Source organism: Gossypium hirsutum, chromosome A06 (genome assembly GCF_007990345.1).
Source record: "Gossypium hirsutum isolate 1008001.06 chromosome A06, Gossypium_hirsutum_v2.1, whole genome shotgun sequence".
NCBI classification, from domain to species: domain Eukaryota; kingdom Viridiplantae; phylum Streptophyta; class Magnoliopsida; order Malvales; family Malvaceae; genus Gossypium; species Gossypium hirsutum.
In genome coordinates, this window is record NC_053429.1 from 127144000 (window position 1) to 127168075 (window position 24076).

General features: G+C 31.5%; 4 protein-coding genes across 6 annotated transcripts; 2 read left to right on the forward strand and 2 right to left on the reverse strand.

Moving 5' to 3' along the window:
- Positions 1 to 619: 619 nt before the first annotated feature.
- LOC121230582 (uncharacterized) lies at positions 620 to 1426 on the forward strand. The gene has a single exon (XM_041115499.1). The coding sequence runs from the start codon at positions 620 to 622 to the stop codon at positions 1424 to 1426; it is 807 nt and encodes a 268-aa protein (XP_040971433.1).
- A 3110-nt stretch (positions 1427 to 4536) lies between these two features.
- Positions 4537 to 7349, forward strand: LOC121230873 (coatomer subunit zeta-1). Its single transcript, XM_041116387.1, has 6 exons — positions 4537 to 4687; positions 5393 to 5551; positions 6198 to 6345; positions 6438 to 6515; positions 6937 to 7021; positions 7106 to 7349. Exons 1-6 carry the CDS (start codon positions 4684 to 4686, stop codon positions 7163 to 7165), a joined length of 534 nt encoding a protein of 177 aa, XP_040972321.1. The 5' UTR covers positions 4537 to 4683; the 3' UTR covers positions 7166 to 7349.
- A 54-nt stretch (positions 7350 to 7403) lies between these two features.
- LOC121230870 (uncharacterized) lies at positions 7404 to 14502 on the reverse strand. 3 transcript variants are annotated; one of them, XM_041116384.1, is made up of 9 exons: positions 14063 to 14500; positions 13575 to 13657; positions 12479 to 13156; positions 11288 to 11476; positions 11094 to 11185; positions 9742 to 9801; positions 9570 to 9639; positions 8036 to 8239; positions 7404 to 7935 (listed from the first exon to the last, which is right to left on the reverse strand). In XM_041116384.1, the coding sequence occupies exons 3-9, from the start codon at positions 13145 to 13147 to the stop codon at positions 7549 to 7551; spliced, it is 1671 nt and encodes a 556-aa protein (XP_040972318.1). In that variant the 5' UTR covers positions 13148 to 13156; positions 13575 to 13657; positions 14063 to 14500; the 3' UTR covers positions 7404 to 7548. The 3 variants fall into 3 exon arrangements, with proteins under 3 accessions (XP_040972318.1, XP_040972317.1, XP_040972319.1); XM_041116383.1 differs by having other exon boundaries at positions 13575 to 13723; XM_041116385.1 differs by lacking the exon at positions 13575 to 13657 and having other exon boundaries at positions 14063 to 14502.
- A 2347-nt stretch (positions 14503 to 16849) lies between these two features.
- Positions 16850 to 19605, reverse strand: LOC121230872 (eukaryotic translation initiation factor 4E-1). Its single transcript, XM_041116386.1, has 5 exons — positions 19223 to 19605; positions 18007 to 18172; positions 17783 to 17908; positions 17259 to 17324; positions 16850 to 17166 (listed from the first exon to the last, which is right to left on the reverse strand). The coding sequence occupies exons 1-5, from the start codon at positions 19513 to 19515 to the stop codon at positions 17116 to 17118; spliced, it is 702 nt and encodes a 233-aa protein (XP_040972320.1). The 5' UTR covers positions 19516 to 19605; the 3' UTR covers positions 16850 to 17115.
- Positions 19606 to 24076: the final 4471 nt, after the last annotated feature.

The window sequence follows — 24076 nt, forward strand, 5'->3', positions numbered from 1 at the left end:
AGTTTGTTTGTGGGTACTTCATGAGTAGTAACGAGGATGGACCGGTGTCTCAAAAAGAAAATGCTCGAGAGACATGAGCATGTCCCGAGTAGAGATGTTATGCCTGCGACTGATCTTTGGACGGATGGGCAAGAAAGCGATGAACTCCAGATATGGTTATAGGGTCCAAGGCAAACGATTTGTGCTTTCTAGTTTATTCGAGGTCATAAGAAACCGAGCCTTCTTCTCCGGGACTGGATGGACAGAAATTAACAGAGTCCTCTTTCGGTTTGGAGCCAAGGGATGGTGTGGTTGCTTCATTCGATGAATACAATAATGGTCATAACCTTGAACCAGGCCAATTACATGCTGGTTCCATGCCTGAGAGACTTATTTCTCCTATTCTTTAACCCAATTTAAATTAACTTACAATTGATTAATTTCAGTGAAATAACAACACGAAAATAAAAAAAGTATGTAATTTAAGGAATATTTTAATAAGGAATAGCAAATAACTATTATAGAAACTTAATTTAAATAAACTTACAATTGATTTCTACTTCCAACTTCTAAAAGTGGAAGACTATTAACATCCTAATTTAAGGGATCAAGTTGCTATTGGTTTTCTGAAGGAACAAGTATGGGGAATTCTGTGTCAGATTGGGAATATCTACCAGAACTCTGTCTTCTTACTGTTCTTGAGAAAATAGATGAACCCATCAGTCAGGTTCAATTTGGTGCTGTTAGCAAATATTGGCATTCACTGTTCAATACTTTTCTCGACATCAAGAGGCAGTTGTCCACAAATCTAGTTCCAATGCTGATGATTCCATCCAAAAAGAGAACCACAAAGCGAAAACTATACAGCCTACAAGCCAAATCAAAAATCGCTGAGATTGAATTTCTCAAGCCTTATACATGGAGATACTGTGGTTCTTGTTATGGTTGGTTAGTCACAGTGGATGAGAGCTTCAATATAACTCTTTCAAATCGTTTTAAAAATCTTAGCATTCATCTTCCTCAGTTTGACAGCAAGGCATATGATAGTGGGCACTACACATATAAAATTTTAAAGGTTGTGTTATCAGACGATCCCTTGTTGCATCCGAATAATTTTGTAGTTGTCGTAATTTATAGTGTTTATGGCAGATTAGCCTTCTACAGACCTTGCCAAGAAAATTGGATATACATAGATGTCAATGAAGATCAATCTCTTTTCCTTGATATTCTTTTCCATAAAGGTTTAGTTTATGCTATAGGGCACTACAACAATCTTGTATGGTTCGATGTTAATGGTGTAAAAGATGATGAAAGTTCAAAGCCACCAAAATTGAACACACTCGTGCCAAAAATTCGAAGGCTTGAGAATTATTCATTTAGAGTATATCTTGTTAAGTCATCTATGGGAAATTTATACTCCATCCATAAACATTTAGGTTTTGAATAGGTTGGTGAAAGAAATGTTCATTAGACAAAAAAAATTCACAGTTTTCAAGTTGATTTTAGATAATGAAAATGGTAAATTGTTAGAAAAGAAAGAGGTAGAGAGTATAGATGGAGATAAAGTTTTTGTGGGTGATAATAAGACCTTAGTAGTTTCAGCTTTGAATTTTCCCGAAGGTCAGCCTAATTCTATATATTTCACGGATGATTTTATTGATAGGGATGCATATGAGATATTGGGTCCTCGAGATATTGGTATTTTTCATTTGAAAGATGGAAGCTTGGAAAAATATTATCAATTCAAAAACTCGCATAAAGATCTTTCTCCTTACATTTGGATCTCGCCCTCGAAAGAGTATAATTAAAGTTTAGGATTGATGTTTTACTTAATTATTATCACCGTAATTATTATCACCGTCTTTGGAGATACCAAAATGTCTATGTTATGTTTTGACATTCTTAAATTTTATTCAATACAATTGTCTTATTTATTTGCTAATATTAAGTTTACTCAATTATTATTAAATTTATTTTATTTATAGAAATATTTAACAACTATTAAAACGAGAATTAACCGTTACAAATCAAAATTTTCCTCTTGGAAAAAAATTGAAATCCAACTAAGAAAGTTGAAACTTTTTATTTATCATTCCCCTATTAGAAAGGGATAAGGATGACATGGAATTACAGTTTCATACAGTCTTTTTTCAATTTTTCAAAATTTAAGTTTTCGATATTTAAATAGCAACTGTTGACTAATATCAATCTAATAATAACTTTCTATAAGATTTTTCAATTAATATATTGAAAAGCTATTAAAATAATTGGTCTAAATATATATATAATTCTTTCCTTGTGACGTATTTAAATTTGCTATGCAATGAAAATAACCTTCCCATCTAAATTTAAAATCTAACAATTTAATACAAAAAATTTCAAGTAATTAACAATGACAACTTTTAAAAATTTTAATGGTTTTGAAAAATAACACATAAATCAACTAGATTAAACTGTTGAGTTTTCAAAAACATAAAAGTTAGAAGAAAATAATCATGTAGTTATTTGAATTTTAAGGTTAAAGCTTCCAAAATCCCTAAATAGAGTTAAGCTTCTTTTCTTTCTATTTGCTTTGGGTGAGTGGGGAAGAAGATGATATCATTCTTCCCCCACTAACTTCATAATAATAATATAAATTTTCATGGTTTTTTTTTCCTTTTACTTAATTTAAATTATATTTTATATTAATCAATTTAATGACATAATAATTTGGTTCATTTCTTAATTAAAAGTAGATGGCAACTGAACTTTTACTATTTTTATAATTTAATCTTTGTATCTTAGTTAATCATTAATTCGATAGAATTGTCAATTCAAAATTCAATTCAATTAGAACATAATTTCATAAATATCTAATAAAAATATTTATGATCTTGGTTTAAGGAATCGGAGTCCTGAAACTGAATTTTTTCAACACCACCGATTTTCAGGTTATTATACAAATTAGATTTGTCCATGGGTAAAATCACTCTGGAAAGTGGAATGGTTTGAGTAAAATTATAGACTCAAAAAATGAACTTGAACAAAAAAAATAAGGCTCATTTTCTAAATGGGTTAGGCCTCAGGTAAGCTTTTCTGGCCCGGGCCTAACTTGGATAGCCTTAACAAAGTATAGATATCCTCCCCTAAGTATTGATACCTCATAGCAAGTAATGATACATTACCTATTGTATCGATACTATAGACTTTAATATAGGTCGGTCAGGTCTAATCCGGTCCCAGGTTTAGCATCTTCTATATAAGATAATAGTCCTCGGCATTCTGTAGGTAAAATTTATTGCATCGGTTAAGAAGCTGAGGCTAGCCCTCGTAAACATCACCATCACCAATAGCACCCAGATCCACCACAACTCTAGCGAAAGTGGTAACCTCTCATTAGCGGAGAAAAGAAAACCCACATTGAGCCCAAAGAGGCCCCCATTGTGAGAGGCGGGACAACAAACTGGAATAAAAAATGAAGAGAAGAACTAGAGCTGAAGTAAGATGAGTAGCCGACTTAGCGGTAGATCTTAGGGTTGAAGCAGAAAAGTTTTTGGGACTCTATTTACATATTTTTATAAGGGTTAAAAAGTAAATTTATCATTTTATCAGTTTATAATTTTATAATTTTTAAAAGATTAGATTAAAAATTTATCAGTTTTGGGTGAGCTAAAATGCGATTTAACCATATATTAACTTAAAATAGAAAATTGCATGTTTGCTCCTTTAGATTCTATAAAAAAATTAAGTTAATACATGGTTGATTTAGCTCACAACGTCGTCGTGATCCCCTTCAAATAGAAAATTGCATTTTTGCTCCTTTAAATTCTATAAAAATTTAAGGGGATCAAGACGACGTTGTCACTAGATAGATCACATGTGTTCTCAACTATTTTATAATATGAGTCTAATCGTTTTTGGGTGACACGTATTCAAAGTCAGCTCAAATGCTCGAAGAAATCCACCCTTCTTACAACTACATACTATTTCTATCATTATTTTTAATGTTCGTATTTGGTACATTAATAATGAAATAAAAATAAAGAGAAAAAATGCAATTAAGTAAATAATTTTAATTGGGTGGTAATAATAATAAGAGTTAATTGTACTAAACATCAAAGTACATCCCTCGTTCTAAATCTGTTCCTAACTTTAAATCATTCTAATACATCTTAAAACTATCAATGTTATATCAATCAAGTCATTTCATTATTAAAATCGTTAATTTAACCCTTAAATGACATATAGAATCTTATCTAACATAGTTTTAATTGAAAATTTCGAAGAATAGTTTTTGAAATTAAAAACTAAAAGTAAAATAAAATCGAAAAAAAAGGTGATATTTCTGCAAAAACTCCAAAAACCCTTAAAACCAAGATTTTTATAAATTTTTCTTTGAGTTTTTCATTTTAAATAATGTCATATAAAATTCGATATTTTACTTGATTTTAGTAACAAAAAGATTTTATTTATATAACATTGATAATTTAAGAATGCAATAAAAATATTTTACGATTTAAGGACTAATTTAGAATAAAAGTCATAATTTGGGGATGTTGTTATAATTAACTCTAATAATAAAATTACATGTATTAATGCCAGTTCCAATCTTCCATCGTCCCGTTATTTCTCGTCGCAGTCACACAGTTCATAAAGAGCATTTGTCAAAAGAAAATCCCGATATTTTCCCGAGAAATCTTGCCAAACAAAGAAAAAAAAGGAAAAATGGTTAGCTTTCTTTCTCTCATTCAGTTATGCAGTCTTTCAATTTCGCATCATACGAACTTTCAATAATTCTTTTGTTTCTTTCCAATTTTTGTGTATTAAAGATCTGCTTTGGCTATGTTCAGTTATCTCTAGGTCAGATCTGAATTTATTAACCTCGCATTTGAATTTAATTTCCTTCATATGCGAAATTGTTAATTTTTTCCGAAGAGTTAGACTCAGATCCAAGCTTTTTTTAATTTTGAAGGATTAAAAATTTTAAATTGGAATTAAATTGGATTTAGAATTTTAGGGTTTAACTTGAACTAGAGTGCTAGAAAAGTATTTTAAATCGAAACTATATTTGAAGGTTTTTTTTTTCTATTTGAAGATTTGGATTACCTTGGTTAGTTGAATCTTTATTTTTATGAAAAATTCTTTGATTTTCTTGTTTGTAGGATTTGAATTTATTTTCCTTCAAATGTATTTTAGTTTTTTCTAACTGTTAGACTCAGATCCGAGCTTTTTAGTTTTGAAGGATTAAATTTTAAAATTGAAATTAAATTGGATTTAGAATTTTAGGATTTAACTTGAACTGGAGTGCTAGAAAAGCATTTTAAAATTGAAACTATATTTGAAGGATTTTTTTTATCCTTTTTAAGATTTGAATTAGCTTGGTTAGTTGAATCTTTATTTATGTGGAAGTTTCATTGATTTTCTTGTTTGTAGGAGTTATGCCCTACAATTAAGAACATCCTTCTTTTGGATTCCGAAGGGAAACGTATAGCTGTTAAGTATTACTCAGATGACTGGCCAACGAATGCTGCTAAGGAAGCTTTTGAGAAAGCTGTGTTTACCAAAACCCAGAAGACTAATGCTCGAACTGAAGGTAGATCAGTTTTTGCACCATTTTTTCCTTCGTTAATGCTTCCTTACATTTCATTTGATTTGATTTTTGTATGTATAGATCCTATAGATATGTTAGGAAGGTTGATCAATGGTTCTCACAATTTATTGGAATTGAGAAATAAAAAAAAAAAGGCTCTTTTCTTGTGCATATAGGGTTTACCTTGGATATATTGTTTTGGACATTGTTTGCCTTTTACCATTTTCTTGTGTTACTCGGACTCGGCTGTGAGTGTTGGATACAGATATGTATCTCACACGGGTATGGTTAGTCTTTTCTAAGTTTTTCTATGTATTGGGAGATCCTTGGATGTCATATTCTCATATCCGTGTGTCAGGCAGAGTGTCATACAAGAGTGCTTAAGCAACATAGCCATTTTCTTGGGTCAATTAGAACCATTTCACTCTGGCTCTTCACTTTTCTTGAATAATCCATGTTCGAATCACCCATATTCGAGACATAATCAGATACGAGTATATAGGTGCAATCCTCCAAATATGTGAATTTTTGTTGTTTATAAAATTGACATATTTGCATCTCACATTTACTCCCGAATCCGTGTAACATGGAACAAGAAACATTATGGGTTGGCTCATATTGCTATTTTAACATGGTGCGTTTTTTGCAGCTGAGATAACAATGTTTGACAACTATATTGTTGTATACAAGTTCGTTCAAGACCTTCACTTTTTCGTTACTGGAGGTGAAAATGAAAACGAGATCATCTTGGCCACAGTGCTCCAGGGATTTTTTGATGCTGTTGGACTCCTCCTTAGGTTTTTTCATCGTACTTTGTACTATAACTGTCTTCTGATACGTTTATGTTCGATATCATTATCCTAACTTTAGAATATTCCCCTTGTTCCAGAGGCACTGAGGACAAAAAGGAAGCATTGGAGAACTTGGATCTTATTTTGTTATGCCTCGATGAGATTGTTGATGGCGGGTATGAATTATCATTCATTGTACTATCGTAGTTTACGTAATTTTGTTTCATGAATCTCCGAGTAGATAAATTTTCTTTGCTTGTTCGATTATTTAAAGTGTCTCTGGTAAAATTCTTCGCCAGAAACGTCTCTTAATTCTTCTCCTCAAAATACTCTAGGTTAAACATCTGGCTGGTTCTGTTCTAACCACACATTTTATCCTCTAATGATTATGCCAGAATACAGGCCGAAAAAGAAAGGAAGCGATTAGTTTTTACGGTTTCCATTCATGTATTTGGATTTATTGGATAGGGAATGAAAAAGGATAGAAATTAGGATATAGAACCAAGGGGAGTCACTAGAAGCAACTGTCCCCATAGGAGGCTTCTCCAATCATTGTATTTAACTTTATTTTTTTCCCTTTCTTTAATCTATGGACAGTATCATTCTTGAAACTGATGCAAATGTCATTGCCGGAAAAGTTGATAGTCATAGTATGGATGCCGGAGCTCCTTTGTCCGAGCAGGTAAGCTTACCTCTTTTTCATTCTTCTGATTATCCCTTAGCCAAATCCATTGCCACCATATTAACATATTTGGTGTTCCAACAGACAATAACTCAAGCATTGGCTACCGCTCGTGAACATCTTACAAGATCTCTCCTCAAGTAAAATGTGTTTACATTGAACCAAACGAGATAAGCTCGACGGTATTATCTTTCCGTAATGATACTGTACTTGATATGTTTTAGGATAATTTTTGTGCCTTGTTTTGAATGCGATAGAACTGAATATATACTTGCGGCAGATGTTGTTTACATTGATGTTATTGCAATGTTGTGCTTTCTTGATACTACTTGTCGTGCCATCTCATTGCATCCAATAAAAGCATTCGGTTTTGAATCCGGGATAGAAATGGTCGTAATTGTATTCATCAGTGTTATGATTGTTATGATTACGAGTACAAAATTTATCAGTCTTTCAACCGAACTTCTTTTAGCCATCAATAGCTAGCAAATGGTACATATTATAGTACTTGAACAGTTGTATATCTGTTATTGGATGAGAACATAATCAGCATCGTCAAGGAATCCATCTCCGCTAGTTGGGGTCAAGTTATTCCGATAAGTACTTTTACGAACCTGGGCATGAGCTTCCGCTTCGTGTTGGAACATTTTAACCAGCTCTTGTAACTCTAGCTTCCTAACTTGCACTAGCTCTTCATTTATAGGCTCTCTTAACCCGAGATAAAGCATGCCGATAACGATTAGCACAATTCCGATGACAATGAGGATGGCCGTAAACAAACCAAACGCATATGGTGTACCCTCTGCCCCGGGGATCCCATCAACATTGATTCCAAACAGCCCAGTAATAATGGTTAGAACAAGGCCACAACCACCAAAAACACCTAAGTTATGAGTTACCCTAAGGCTTCGGTCCTGCAATAATGTAATCGGTAATAGGCAAATGAAGTCACCGGATCACTCAGAACGAGGTAAAAGAATGAAACGGGCTTCAAATCGATGAAATTATACGAACCTGTAACCACGCACGAACGGTGCTTTGCATAACATCTTGAATCGTAAACAAACGGCCACGAACTGCTTCTTGCTCTTCAATCATCTCTCTCGTGTTCTTTCGTATTCCTTCCAGCAACATTCTAGCCGCATTCCCCCGCAAATGTTGCAGAAGCTCGAAAACAATCTCTTCTCTCGCATGGAGTGACCATTTCACTCTGATAACCTAACACGGAAAAACACAAAATTCATGAACGTGCGACGCATAAACTACACAAGACTTCTAGTTGCTCGTGTTTACCGTATGGTTTCTGAGTTGCAGAAAAGGACACAGATTTACGAGGTTTGCATTTTCGAGCAGATATAATTTTTTACAAACAATATAGTAGCGAGTTAATTACACTTGACATCCCCAAACTATGACCCTCTTATTCTAAATTGGTCCCCAAAGTTCAAAATTTTATAATTGCATCCTTAAACTATCGATATTATATTGATCAGGTCCTTTCTAAAACCGTTAATTTAACCATTAAATGACATGTAAAATCTTATGTGACATAATTTAAAATGAAAATTTAAGAAACAATGTTGCCACATAACTTTTAAAATTAAAAAACAAAATAAAAAGAAATAAAAAATAAAGAGGGTGAATGATAGTTTCTATAAAAGTTTGAAAACCTCAAACCAAAATCCTTATAATATTCATTTCTCTTTAAATATTTCATTTTAAATTATGTCACATAAGATATGACGTTTCATTTAATGGTTAAATTAACAATTTTAGTAACAAAATGACCTTATAGATATAACATAAATAGTGTAATTAGAATGTTTTGAAGCTTGAATACCAATTTAAAATGAGGGTCATAATTTAGGGATTTTTGGTGCAATTAACTATATAGTTTACCAGAGCAAGGGAGATGAAAACTCAGATAATATTTAGAAAGTGCAACTTCCATATCAGAACAAGTTCGAGCAACTAAGCTTTATCCTGAGAGTAGTTGCGAGCTCTCGTATTAGTGCTCCATATTGCTCAAACTCCTCATTCATATTGCTCAAACTCCTCATTTTTCTTGAAGTACCCGTGTCCAATACATAATCAGACATATTTACACAGCCATATCAAACGCATACTCTAATGCGAACACAACCAATTAGAAATACCTCTAATAGCAATGCAATTTGAGGTAAAAGTACCATAAAGGTCTCAAATTGTATTTTACCCCCTCTACTTAAAAAATGAACAAATTGATCATTTCTATTAAAAATTTCTTTCATTTGTAATGTTAAAAACTGAGGTGGATGATGAAATGACTAGATAGTCATACAAAGACTAATTTTTTACAGGGGAAATGGATAAAAAATTTTACATAATGACCAATTTGCTCTTTGACCTAAGGTATAAAGACTAATTTGCATTTTTTTTAGTAGGGGACAAAATGCATTCTGACTCTTAACTACAATTTGGAATATTAATAAGTCATCAAAGTTCCCCACATATAACTGTTTTCCAATTCCAATGACAGATTTTGATCGAGTGAAGGAACGTAATGTACCTGCGTTGACAATCTTCGGATTTCTTGGTTCATAATAACGGCGAAAAGATTCATGTCCTCGTGGTTTCTCCTACACAATAAAACTAATTTTCACTCGCATTTCCTATGCGTGAAAATATCAAAAACTCCATGCTAAAGAGAAAATTTTATATGATCTTTTTAAGTAAAGAACCTGTTCATAAACTTCAATTCGATCTCATCTGCTGCCCCGAAAATGGATTTACGAAACAACCTTACAAATTGAAATTGTTAAAGAGAAACTATGAATTAGTTTAAGAACCACAAAATGATGCATATATATATATACACCAAATATAAATAAACTACTTTCACACAGAAATGGGTAAAAGTACCATGAAGTCCATTAAACTAAGAGTTAGATTGTATTTTGCCATTTCTACTAAAAAAATAGACATATTAATCCCTGTACGTTAGCTCAAAGAGCAAATTGATCTTTTCTATTAAAAATTTCACCCAATTGTACTGTTAAAAACTGGCATGGCTGGCAGAATAATCAGACAATAACACATCGCGCGCCATGTGTACCTCATGTTAACGTACAAGAACCAACTTTTAATAGTAAAAATTGATAGAATTTTTAGCGAAAGGATTAATTGGCTCTTTGGTCTAACATTCAGGGATCAATTTGCCCATTTCTTAAATAGATGGGGCAAAATGCAATCCGACTTCTAATACAAGGGTCTCCATGATACTTTTACCTATAGAATTGCAACCATTACAGTTTTCTTCCAATGACGTTCAAGTTGATGAAACTGCAGTGTTTCTTCAGGTAATATTCAATTTACTGAAATTTTCAATAAATATAATAATATGTATTGATAAACATTGTTTCAAACATCAATGCACATATATGACTATGATATACAAATACAAAAAGGGTATGGCTTCAATGGAGAAAAACATTTAGGAATGGTCATCTGATACTTTGCAATGCTAAGAACTCGACACTGAGGTGAAAAAGGGCATCGGTATGTGCCTGATCCATGTTTTCGAACAAACAATAGGTAGGTCACAAAAACAAAAACTTCACTTAAAATAAAATAAAAAAGAGTAAATTGCACCAAACATCTCCAAACTATGACCCTCATACTAAATTGATCTTCAAACTTTAAAACGTTAGTTACATCCTCAAACTATCGATGTTATATAAATCAAATCCTTATATTATTGAAACCATTAATTTAACAATTAAATGACACGTAAGATCCTATATCACATAAAATCTCACATCTCATTTAACGGTTAAATTAACGATTTAGTAACGAAAGGGCCTTATTGATATAATATCGATAGTTTGAGGATGTAACTAGAATGCTTTGAAGTTTAATGACCAATTTAGAATGAAGGTCATAGTTTGGGGATCTCTGATGCAATTAATTCAATAAAAAAAGTGACAGACAAGTGATTGATATGTCTGCCTTGGATAACTGATGAGATCACAAACACATAAAGGAGGAAAGACTTGATAGCAGAGTTAACATGAATATTAATATGTTAAACTACCTGTCATCCCACCGTGTAAGGCGGCAAGCTAGATGTGCTATGACTTCATGAACTGTTCTAGGCACGTTGTGACCTCCAGCAGCAAGAAGCTCCTGAAAAAAATGGTATGCAACGATAATCACATGGAACTGTAAGCTTGTATGGGATAATATATGAAAGCAACTTTGTGACAGAGGTTGTAAAAAATGAACAACCTGAACTTCCGTTATTCCAAGAACATTTACACCAGATACGGTCCCTTTTACGTGCAGAACAGTTAAGAGGAAGTTTTGCGCTTGCCAAGAACGGAGCACGATAGGGATGTCATCTTCCTCGACAAGTGGATCTCCAACTGATTGTCCCAATAGCTCAAATAACAGCCCTCCTGCCACTCTAACCGGGACCTTTTATAAATGATAAAATTCGCAATCAATTATCTAACAAAACCAAATACCACTAAGGAGGTTTCATATGATATCCTGTATACGAATTATTACATCGAATAGATATCAAGTGGGATACTGGTAAGAAACAGCCCGTAAACTACACTGGTAGTCACCTAATTATTGGGAAGCTACTTTTTTGGTAACCCAACTATTTGATTTTGTCTTTTTTGGTCACCAGCCGTTAAATGGCCAAGGGGAAGATGACTAGAGCTTTTAAATTTGGCATAATGGTAGCTTTGACCCTCAACATTTATACATGGTGTCAATTTAGTTTTGATTCTAAAAAAATTTAACCCTCAATATTTGAGCATTGTGTGATTTGGTCTTTTTTGTAGTTTTGCTTTTCTTTGTGATCTTTTCACTAAAAAACGAAAAAAACATCTTTTCTCATTCTTTTAAAATTAGTGTCACAAAGAAAAGCAAAACTACAAAAAAAGACCAAATCATATAATGTGTAAGTGTTGAGGGTAAAAATTATTTAGAATTAAGACTAAATGGATAAAATGTATAAATGTTGAGGGTTAAAGTTGCTATTAAACCAATTTTAAAAGCTACCAATTTATTTTTCCATTAGTAATGTAACGGCTGGTGGCCAAAAAAGAAAAAATAAATAGTTGGGTGACAATTTTGTAATTTCTAATAGTTGGGTGACCAAAGAAGAAATTTAGTAATAGTTGAGTGACTACCAGTGTAGTTTACCCTAAAAGAAATTAGCAAAGATGCAGGCTACTATAAATTCTCTTCATACTTTTCTTGAAATGCGTATAATACTATATCACCATTTAGTTGAGACGTTAGACAGAATCAAACAGCACATAACTCAAGTTGATATTCTACAACCACTTAGTTGAGACTCGAGAGATTCGAATAGTACATAACTTGATTTAACTCGAAACTCGTTAAAATGATATTTAACTGATGCAAAATAAACTTTACCTACAGAATGTCGGGGACTATTACCTCGTATAGAAGGTGCTTCATCCGCTCACTTATCAGTTTGCTTTCATCTCTCAAAGCTAAGCTAACAGCAGGATGTAACCATTGAGCATTGTTGAGCCAAGACACAACGGTGGGGTTACCGGCAGCTAAATGGCACCACCATATGGGCCCTGCCGGTCGTTCCCAATACGGAGCTGCTAAATCTGCAACAGTTAAATCATCTTCATTATCTATCCATTCAAACTGTTGTGAATCCCAGCTTCCATTGACTTGCACATTTTTGACAAGGTCCGAAATTCTTTCCCACCCGATAGGTGCCCAATAACTTCCATCAAATCTTTCGGTAGTATGAAACCGGCTTGGTTGAAGGCTATGTCCATTATTGTATTCATCTAAAGAAACAGCCACACGATCCCTTGACTCTAAACCGAAAGAGGATTCCATTACTTTCTGTTCATCAAGTCCTCGAGAAGATGCCTCGGTTAGTTTATTGGCAGGCACTTGCACCCTATAACCATATCTTGTGTTCATTGGTTTCTTATGGCCTCGAATAAACTCAAAAGCACAAATCAATCCATCTGTCCAAAGATCGGTCCCGGGCAAAACATCTCTACTCGGAACATGTTTATGTTTCTCAGGCAGTTTTGTTTTATTCTTTTGAGAAACCGATCGATCCTCGTTATCACTCATGATCCTTTTCTATATACAAAACATTCCCAAACAAAGAAGCAACATCAGCTAACACATTCATACCCTTAAGGATAAGCACGGTAAAGGTATCATGGAGGCCGTTGTTCTAGGAGTCAAATAGCATTTTTTACTCAAAAAATGGGCAAATTAGCCCTCATAGTTAGACTAAAGAGCAAACCGATCCTTTTTATTAATAGTTTCATCCATTTCTACTGTTAAAAACTGACTTAGCTGACAGAATAACCAAAACACGGGTAGCTCAATTTAACATTCAATGACCAGTTTTTATGTAAGGTACAAATACTAATTTGCCCATTTTTCGAGTAGAGAGGGGAAAAATACAATCTAACTCCTAGTACAATGGCCACCATGGTACTTTTACCTCATAAGCACTCGTTGAATTGACACTAACCCGAAACATACTAACCTGTAAGCTATCTCCTTTAACACCATCAAATACCCAAAAAACAAACTACAATGTGTGCTTTAAGTAACCTGAAAAATTCAAAGCTGATAATACAAACTGTTGAATTAGATACCAACAGCTAACAATCAAATCAAGCTGCCCCATACAATCTGTGAACAAAAACAATATACAAAAGTATTCAATCATCCATCGATTAAGCTAAATATAATTCATTTTAACAATCACAAAACAAGCACAAAAAAAAATCAAAGCTACCCATCATTTAAATCAACCATATCTCACTTGATATATATATGGCTTATATAAATTTTCCCGAAATTATCATTAACTTTTAGTAACAATTTCATGCTCAACTTTTTACATTAATTTATGTCTTTTTTTTTCAATCAACCATTCAAAAATTCCAACCTTCGAAAAGAAATTCTGGGTATTGCAGATTAAATTACTAAATAATAAAATAATTAAAGGCAAATAAAAAAGAATATTACCTCAAGATCAGAAGCTGCTTCAGCTTTAATTTTTAAAAGAAAAAGAAAAAAAAATTGTAAGGAAAATGCTAGGAAAGAAAGAGTTGATTTTGAGAGGTAATTATTAACTGAGTGACAAGTGAAATGGAAAAAGCTTGAAGATTGAAGATAAAAAGGAATATGGAAAGGAAAGAATATTAATTATTACAAATTAAATATCTATACGAAAATAAATAATTGAGTTGAGCTAAATTCTCAATTGGAAAATAAAAGCCCACTCAACTGCAATTTTTGTAAACTAAATGGACATTTAACCCAAATATAAGCTGATGGAGTCTTAACTCGATTAGCATGTGCTTTGTTATCAATACAGGAATATGTAGATTCGAGTGCGTTGAAGCGTATTATCCTCCTATTTATGGGTTGGGGATAAATCTGTTCATGGGTCAAGTTACCCGCTCAGGCCTGAAAGCTTGCTCGAAATTTGGGAAGGTCTGAGAAAAAAAATTAGGTCTGCTTAAAATATGGTTTGGCTTGAATATTCAGGCTCGAAGCCGGCCTGATCCATTTTAAGTTTATAATATTTTATATTATATTATTTTTATATATTATGTGATTTAGAACACAATAAAAAAATAAACCTATACTAAATATATAATATTACTTTAATGTAAATATTAAAATAATGTTAAGACGACTATATAAAAAATTTCAATAAATAAAAAATTATATAAAATTATTAAATATTAAAATAAAATAAAATAAATATTTAAAAATTTTAAAAATAATATGGACGGGTCAAAAATAGGCTTAAGTTAGTCTTTGCAAATACAGGCGGTTTTGAATAAAATTTTAGACCTATATGACAAGCTAGGCCAGGTTTGGACAAACATAAAGTATGTTAAATCTTGCTTAAACTCAACTCGAACTCAGATAAATCATTTCAATCTGAAGCTTCAACATTTTTTAAATCATGTAATTTCATGTTTGAATAAATTCAAATTCAGAGGCTTCCAAATTCAAAATATTTACTTTTAAAATCACATTTGACTAAAACAAGATTTTCTTTATATATATATATATATATATTCATGCTTAAGACTTGTTTTGGGAAAGATTGTTTGTACTTAGATATCTTTTCCAGTTTCTTCATTTTACAATTAAAATGTTTTATTTTATATAATGTCTAATTTAGCATTTATTTTCTGTCAATTTAACATTTTTTTTTAATTTAGCACTTATCAAACTTTTAAAAAAATTAATTCGACTACTAAAATGTTAAAATTTTAAACATTTCAACCTCCGTAACACTTCATGTTTCTTTATGCTAATTTTTTATGAACCTTTTTGTAAGTTTTTATTTTTTTTATAATTTTAAAATTATTTGTTAACATAACACATAAGACACAGTACCATATTAACAATAAGTGTATATTGACTGCCACACAAATTGCCTCGCCAACAATGTTTAAAAATTAATATTTTAATCAATATTCAAAAAATTAATGACTAAATTTAACTAAAAAAAATAAGAACCAAATTAACAAAGAAAAAAACACATAAATTTTAAGGACTAAATTTATCATTATATATTTTTACCACATTAAAATAGTTATCTTAACCTCTCAATTTCTCCGTATCCGTTTAATTCAAACCCAAAACTAATCCGAAACATTCCAAATTCCAAATGTCAAATATTTGAATAACCCAAGCTAGGGGTGAGTATTCGATCGAGTCAAGTCGAATCGAGTCAAAAATTTTCTAGTTAATCGAATTGACAACTCCTATTTTAGCAACAGAACTCAATTTAAAATTTTTCGAATCGAGTCAAAAAATTTCGAGTCAAATCGAGTTGAGTTAACGAATCCTATTATTTATACTTAATGTTGCATTTAGATGGACCGATTATTTAACTAGTTGACAAAGTACAAGATTATTTAACTACATAAATAATATAATGATTTAGTCTTTTAATTTAATGAATAAATATTTATCAAAACGACGTAAGTTTACCTTTTAACTTAATTATTTTGAATTTTAACTTTTAATAAAGTAAACATTTATCAAAACTACGTAGTTTTGTCTTTTCTTACTCGGATTTTCGAATAACTTGAATTATGTAATTCATATTCAAGTTAAACCGAAAAACTTAATTTTTTATTCGAGTTGACCCGAATAATTTGATTATCTCAAATAACTCAAACTATTTAATTCAAAATTTAAATTTTTTATCTAATTTTTCGAATCGAATCGAATTTTGCTCACCCCTAACTCAAGTAAGTAACTTGAAATGTCCATAACTCAAAATCATCCTATTCGGAAAACCTCGAAACTCAAAACAACACAAACTCAAAATAATTTGAACCAAATACAATTCAAACCCAAAATTAGCCCAAACCTAAACATACCCAATCTTGAAATTGACCCAAAGCAAAAAAAAAAATCCAATTTTTTTCAAAAACAACCCAAAGCCAACTAGACTGACCTGCCCGATTAACGGACGGAACCATTTTTAACAAAATTCCACAGGCTCGCTTACAATTGCTTGGCATCAGCCCAAATAATCCAAAATCGACTTTTTAAGATGAAATCAGATTGGGTCAAGTTCATATTCAAGTTACCCGGATTGAGCTTTCGTGTTCTTAGTAGAATTGACAGGTCTAATCTCTCGTGTCTAAAACCAGTGATTACTCATTATGATACAACCTTGCAAACAATACTTGCCTAGCTTAACGTCAAAAAAAAACCCAGGACACGAAAAGCCGAAACAAATTAAACCAAATCAACCCAGATCGATATGGTTCGAGCTTAAAAAAAGGCAACCCTGTAATTCCTTTAAGCAAGAACCTTATAACAAAATGTAGTGATTGAAAAAGCATTTCATAAATGGTCATAAAATTGAAACTTAAGCTAGTACTAATATTCGCTTTATATAGCTAAAAATCTTTGTAAAAAACAGCAATAGCTTGAAACTAGAATCCGAAAGGAGGCAACAAAGATAAGCCGTAGGAAGCATACAGAGAGTCCTGATTGTGCCACGCATGCTGTCCAGTAGAGAAGAACTCTACAGAAAGTCATACTGTGTAGCGATTCTTGGCAGATCTCTCGTGCGTCTTTGCATCATCCTGAAAAGGGCAAATAGGAAGTGTTTGTTTATAAAGCAAGAAACTCAAGACATAAACCCGAAAGATCACTGCAAACTAAAAGAAGCCATTACATGAAATATGAAGCCGATAGTGTCGTTGTAATCAAGTAACTCTTTCCACTGTTTCCCGATGCTCATCTGCATCCAAGCCAAGAAAAACCCATGAGAACGGTTAAGGAAATTGCGGTAAAAGTACCATAGAGGCCCCTGTACTAGGAGTTTGATAGCATTTTGCCACATTTACTCAAAAAATAGGTAAATTAGTCCATATACTTTAGATTAAAGAGTAAATTGGTCTTTATGTTAAAAATCTCATCCATTTGTATAGTTAAAAATTAGCGTTGCTGACAAATTAATTAGACAGAGACACTTGACATGCCACATGTACCTTGTACTGAGGTACAAAGACCGGTTTTTAAAAGCAAAAATGGATGAACTTTTTAACAAAATGATCAGTTTGCTCTTTGATCTAATGTATAAAGACAGATTTGCCCATTTTCCGAGTAGAGGAGGCAAAATTCAATCCAACTCTTAGCACACGAGCCTCTATGATACTTTTACTGTCATTTTTTGTAATGAAGTAACTCTTAAGTCACCTGCGCAGTTTCATTGGCAGCATTCTTGGTCCACAATGCTATTCTGTCCTGCTTGCCTCTCACATTGACAACTGCTCCGCATATTTCATCACCGTACTCAAACTGTTCCCCTATCAAAGCCAGCAACTAGTACAGAAAAAATATACAACAGATCAGGCCTCGTTTTTCACTTAAGCATCGAATTTTCAGGAAAAAGTACACCATTATATCATCTGAAACAATACCGTGTACAACCAAGACGTATCTGATTTCCCCTTCTGGAAAACTACAGTCCACTTGCCTCCGTTAGCACAGACAGGGTCTTCCCACTTGGGCTCGATTTTATCTTTGAAACAATGGAAGTCCGCTCCCACAGCCAATTTGCTTGGATGATGTATGTTATTGTATAGACTGTAATCAGAAAAGTTCGAAAGTTAAATCCATAGCTGACATTCACTTGAGAAACAAATAAAAACTACCAAAATAAATGACACATAAAATCCGCAATCAATGGCAGCGACATATATGAAGATGGTCCAAATAGCTGTTTTCTGATTATCACGTAACTTATTCGACTGGAGGCACCAAGCAACAATCCCAAATTTTAATAAACAAAGATTAAATTACTTTATGTCAGATAAAACCACTTTCCACAAGGTTGATTACAATGAAATTTAAAGAACAGACCAACTTAACATCATCCATTAAGATCCAAGATCCTTACAGTAAACATTCTTTGATGATAACAGTTAAAGCAATCCCATTTACACTCATCATATATATAAACAAACAGGTGCAAGCTCACACACACATATATATGAAAAATTTTCCACAATAACAGTTAAAGCGATCCCATTTACACTCATCATATATATAAACAAACATGCGTGCACACACACACACACATGTGAAAAATAATCCACAATAACAGTTAATGCAACCCCGTAATTCCCATTTACACTCATTACATATATCAACACACGTATATATATGTATGTCTACATATATTTATGAACACTCTTCCACAATAACAGTCAAAGCAAATCCCATTTACACTCATCATATATATATGCATATTGGTATATGTATATATAATCACAAGATTATAAACAGCAATAGTTAACTTCATTGTAATGAGTCGACTAAATTACAAAAAAAAAAAAAATTGGAGTACCAAACAGAAAAATAACTATAGATTATTCAAGGATTTGGTACTACAAATTCATTATGAAGCCCTATTTTGAATAAACCCTATACATTCATTAAATGATCAATAGCAGAAGTAAAACAAAAGCCCTAAATCAAATTTCCAAATTTCAAGAAACCCAAACATCTCCAAAACCCCCAAAAAGTAACCCAAAAACTAATCCAACATCTAACATATCATCAAAAACCCAAAATAAATCATAAAATTCACACCCTTATAATAAAAAAATCAAAAAAGAAGAGAAAAATAATAACCTCCAGAATTGTTCGATGGTGGAGAAAGTGTAAATAGCGCGCATAGAACTACCCCAAGGAGCTTGTTTTGATTTAGCAGAAGCGTTATCAAACCAAAAGGTCCATGAATGCTCCAACTGGTGAGGCTGTTCGACGACACCTTTCTTTAACGAAGACGACGTCGTATCATCTTCTTCACCTGCGATCTCCCCTTCTTCAAGTTCACCATCTTCTTCATCTTTAGTGTTAGGGTTAGGGTTCTTGTTCTCTTCTTCGTTGATGTTCATTGATTTGAGATTTTCTTCAAGCCCCATTTTTTTTCTCTCGATTTTCTTTCACTTTCCTCTGTTTCTTTGATTTTTATTTGTTCTTTAAATTTCCCAAAGGTTAAAAGAAGCCCCATGGATCCTTATAAATTGACCCACAAACCGACTTTATTTCATTGGTCAATAAATAAAGGGATATTATAAATTTTGGCCCCTAAAGTTGGCAACTAGGTTCAGTTTGGTACCTACACTTTTTTTTGTTCTTGAACTTGGTAACTAGATATATTTTGGCCCTTGAACTTCGATTCTGTTAAGTTTTGATGATGCAATCAATGTTATTGGAACAAGACAGAATTGGATAGATCGAGGACTGACTGATCTAATAATCCTAATAAAAATCGACAGTTAAACTAGATTAACAATTTTTTTATATTTTTATGAATTTTTAATTATTTATTTAATTATTATTGGTTTGGTGATCGAATCAGTCGAAGTGGCTGAATCTGAAATCGGTGGTCAGACCTATTCAACCAATGGTTCGGTTATTAAAACATTGACTGTGGCACTCTGATATGGTACAACGTCATCACCTAAGAATTTATATAATTTTTAAAATTTTCAAGTGATGACATGGCATAATTTCAAAGTGCAACATAATCAAATTTTTATTTTTTTCAATTTAAGGGACCAAAATGAACTATAAATCTAGTTGCCAAGTTTAGGGGTAAAATTTTATATTATCCCCTAAATAAATATATGTATATTGAAATATAAGTTATAAAATAGGAAATAAATTAGTTATTTTGCATATTTGGTCCATGTTTAGAGTTTGTGATTATCTTTCTTAACAATGTTGTCTCCAATGTTTGAATATGTGTTCTCTCATATATTTATAAATATCCTTATTCAACGGTTGAGTTACCTATATGAACAAAGTCAGAGCTAGGGGCCCCAAAATGAGAAATTATCCCTTTAGTCCTTGTAAAATTTAAAAAGTTTTAAGTTAGTTCAATAGTAAAATTGTATTTTGACTGATTCTAAAATTTAAAAATCATTTGCGGCCTCTCTAAGAACTAAAATTTTATAGTTCATTCCCCTGAAAAATTGTAAGATTTTATGTTAATACAAAGACGAAATTACATTTTTAACCCTCTAAAATATTTATACTTCAAATTCGAACCCTTAAGAAAAATCATTACTTCAATTTCATACGAGAGATGTTTTTAAATTTAAGCAATTAATTTATAAAAAAATTGAACTATTCGTTCAAATTTAAATGTTTTATCCGATATATATAAGTGTTTGTTAAAAATAAATAAATAAAATAGGCTTGAGTAAAAATTAGACCTCTTATTTAATCTAATTAGGCTAAATGATCAGATTACAGCAAATACTTGGTTACTCACATGAGGACCAGATATTTCAAAATGGTCAAATAAATACTAAACCTTTTTGAAAGTATTCAAGTAAGGGTTTTTCAAATATCGTATTTTAAGTTATAAATTATGGTTATTTTTTCAAGTAATATCTGTCTCAACTATTAACAGATCGTCATTCACCTAATTTCATACTACAAATAGGAGAGAAATGTGTGAAAACCGCTTTATTTAAGTATATTCAAACATGTTTAGCCATTATTTGATTATTTTGAAAAGTTTGGTTCTTGCGTGAGTAACCTTTAAAAGGTTTGATCTAAATCTAGGCATTTAGCCAAATTTTTAGGTCTAGCACTAAATCAACTAAATTATATATATATTATATGAAATTTTAAATAGAATTGATGTAATTTTTGACCCATGAACTTGATAATCAGGTCTATTTTGATATCTAATTTTTTTATTCTTCACATTAGACCCAAATTTTGACAGCTTTTCTCAGTTTGATCCCCTAACATAGATTTCATTAAAGCGTGATAACGTGACATTTAGACATTACGCCACCTCATCACCCATTTTTTAAAAAGATATACATATAGTATAAAAATTAAGAATTATATATATTTAAAAATTTTTAAATAATGACATGGCACACATATTAACAAAAATCAAGTTTAGGGATTAAACTAAAAGAAATTAAAAAAATTGAGACTAAAATGAACTAAAAAAATTAATTGACCCTTTTTAATATAATTAACTACATTTACATATTATAAATAGAAAACCCAATTCTCTTATATTAAAATCCAGCCCAAATATTCAAAAAAAATATAACCCAATAGCCCAAACCCAAATGATAATTCTTAAAAACTTAAACCCACTCCTTCTTTTACTACAACTAAAATATCAAACATAGGTCCTTGTACTCTTCACAAATTTAAAATTTAGTCTTTTTACTTTTATTTTTATGAATTTAGTCCATTTACTTTTCATATTTCAAAATTCAAGTCCAATCGTTAACACTTTTAAATTTTTTTTATTAAATTAATTAGTGTGACGTTTTAAATTAAAAAAAAAACCTCAGCAGCAATATAACTAAAAAGTAACATTGTAATAAACTTAAATTTAATAAAATAATTTTAATAATAATAATTGAACCTGAATTTTCAAATTTTAAAAATAAAAGGACTAAATTTCAATTTTATGAAAATTTACAAAAAATTATACCATATTTTAACCTAAAACAAGATTGCTTCATATCCCCCTTTAATGCTTGCAATTCTGTTAAGAAACACCAAAAGATATAAACCCTTCTAATCAATGATGTTCCTTCTTAAATGGGGCAAGTGCAATGATAGTGGGTATGGATGAAAAAAAGTTGTTAGAGTTTCTATCTTAATTTGATAATTTTTGTTATTAAATCGGATTTTGGAACTGGTCTAATTTTATAATTGATTAGGCGAGTCGGGTTGAGTTTAGGAAAGATTTGTTCTATCTTATTTTGGGATAATTATCAATAAACTAATATATATATATAGGGTCGGTTTGGATAGAACCTAATAATTGTATGAGAGTGTAATTGTAATTTTAAAAAAATATATAATTCCATAGATGTGTGTGGCTAACAGAATGTAATTACATTATAATTCCCTATGTCATGTTCGGTAGTATAAATTATAATTAAACAGTTACATAATTTGTATTTTTAAAAATATTAATTACTATAAAAAATTATTAGCATGATAAAAAAAATTCTAAACAAGTAACAAAAATTAAAATCAAATCAATTTATCATATGTATTATGTTAGTTCAAAAAAGTAATCGATAATACGATTACTAATAAAAATAACAAGAAAAATAAACGTCATATGCAATTTTACCTAGTTGTTCCGTATTTGTTGGGTTATTTCCTCTTTCGTATTTAACATGAGCTCATTTTCATTGAATGTTGATCATTGATCGAGTTCATTATTGTCGTCTGAATCTATATCATTAATATTATCAAGATTAAGTTTGGAGAAAAACCATCTTGCCCTGTTGCCATCTCTAGTAGTGGGGAAAGCTCCAATTGGCAACCCTCAATTGTAGCAAGCCAAGCTCAAATTAATTCGACCTGATTGAACATCAAATATTTGAATATGACTTGGTTTCGATCTAGATAAAATGATATGCCCAGGTTTTGAATCAGGATCAGGCCAAAACCTAAGTTGAAATAATAAGTAATATCATCATATTTAGACTCACCTTATCCGTGAACAAGTCTAATAAAAAAAACAAGCTAGAGTGAAACTCTCCATGTTATCCATAAAAAAGATACGTTTCTAACCATTATATTAGTTTCATGTCGAATGACAAATACATGTATCCAATGTGGTAAACTACATCCAAAGTCATTAAACTATTAGTAAATTTATGTTTCGATCATTTAACTTCAAAAAGTTACAAAATGGTCATTGAACTATTCGAAAGTTTTCATTTAAGTCATTAGGCTATTAAAATCATTGTTATATGGCCTTCTCTGTTCGCACTGCCTACACCAATCGAAAGTTCTCATTCTCTTTCTTTTTTACAATTTAGTTTCTTTTGTGAAACAAATTTGAACGCCAAAAATCTGTGAATCAAAATCTAAACAACTTTTTTCTTTAATCTCTGACACTAACCGTCAAATCGACTTGGATCTAAGGTATGTTATTTACTCATCAATGGGTACTGATCCACTGTACTTATCATCAAATCGTCGATTGAAGCTCACTAGTTCGACTTTTTAAAAAAAAAACTTAACAACCCAATGTCTTAAATAAAAACTTTCAAATAGTCTAATAACTTAAATGAAAACTTTCGAATAATTCAATGGCCATCTTGTAACTTTTTAGAATTAAATAACTAAAACATAAACTTACTAATAATTTACTGACCTTGAGTGCAATTTACCCATTTAATATTTTCAATTAACATAACTCGTTTACACTAACGAGACCTTAAAAAAAGGGGAAATTGCAAAGCCTTCACGTAAAAGTATATAATAAAAGCTTCCTAGAGTGTACTCCAATCATATTGAGTAGCCCAAGCAACAAGACAGTATTTGCAACACGTTTCTCTTTCTCTTTGTTTTCTTTTTCCTATAGAAAATTGTCTTTACCTTAATTTAGTTATACATAACCATATAAATCATTTGGGTATTTGTTTTCTTTTCCATTTTAAGTAATCATAATTTCCGACACGTTTGAACTCG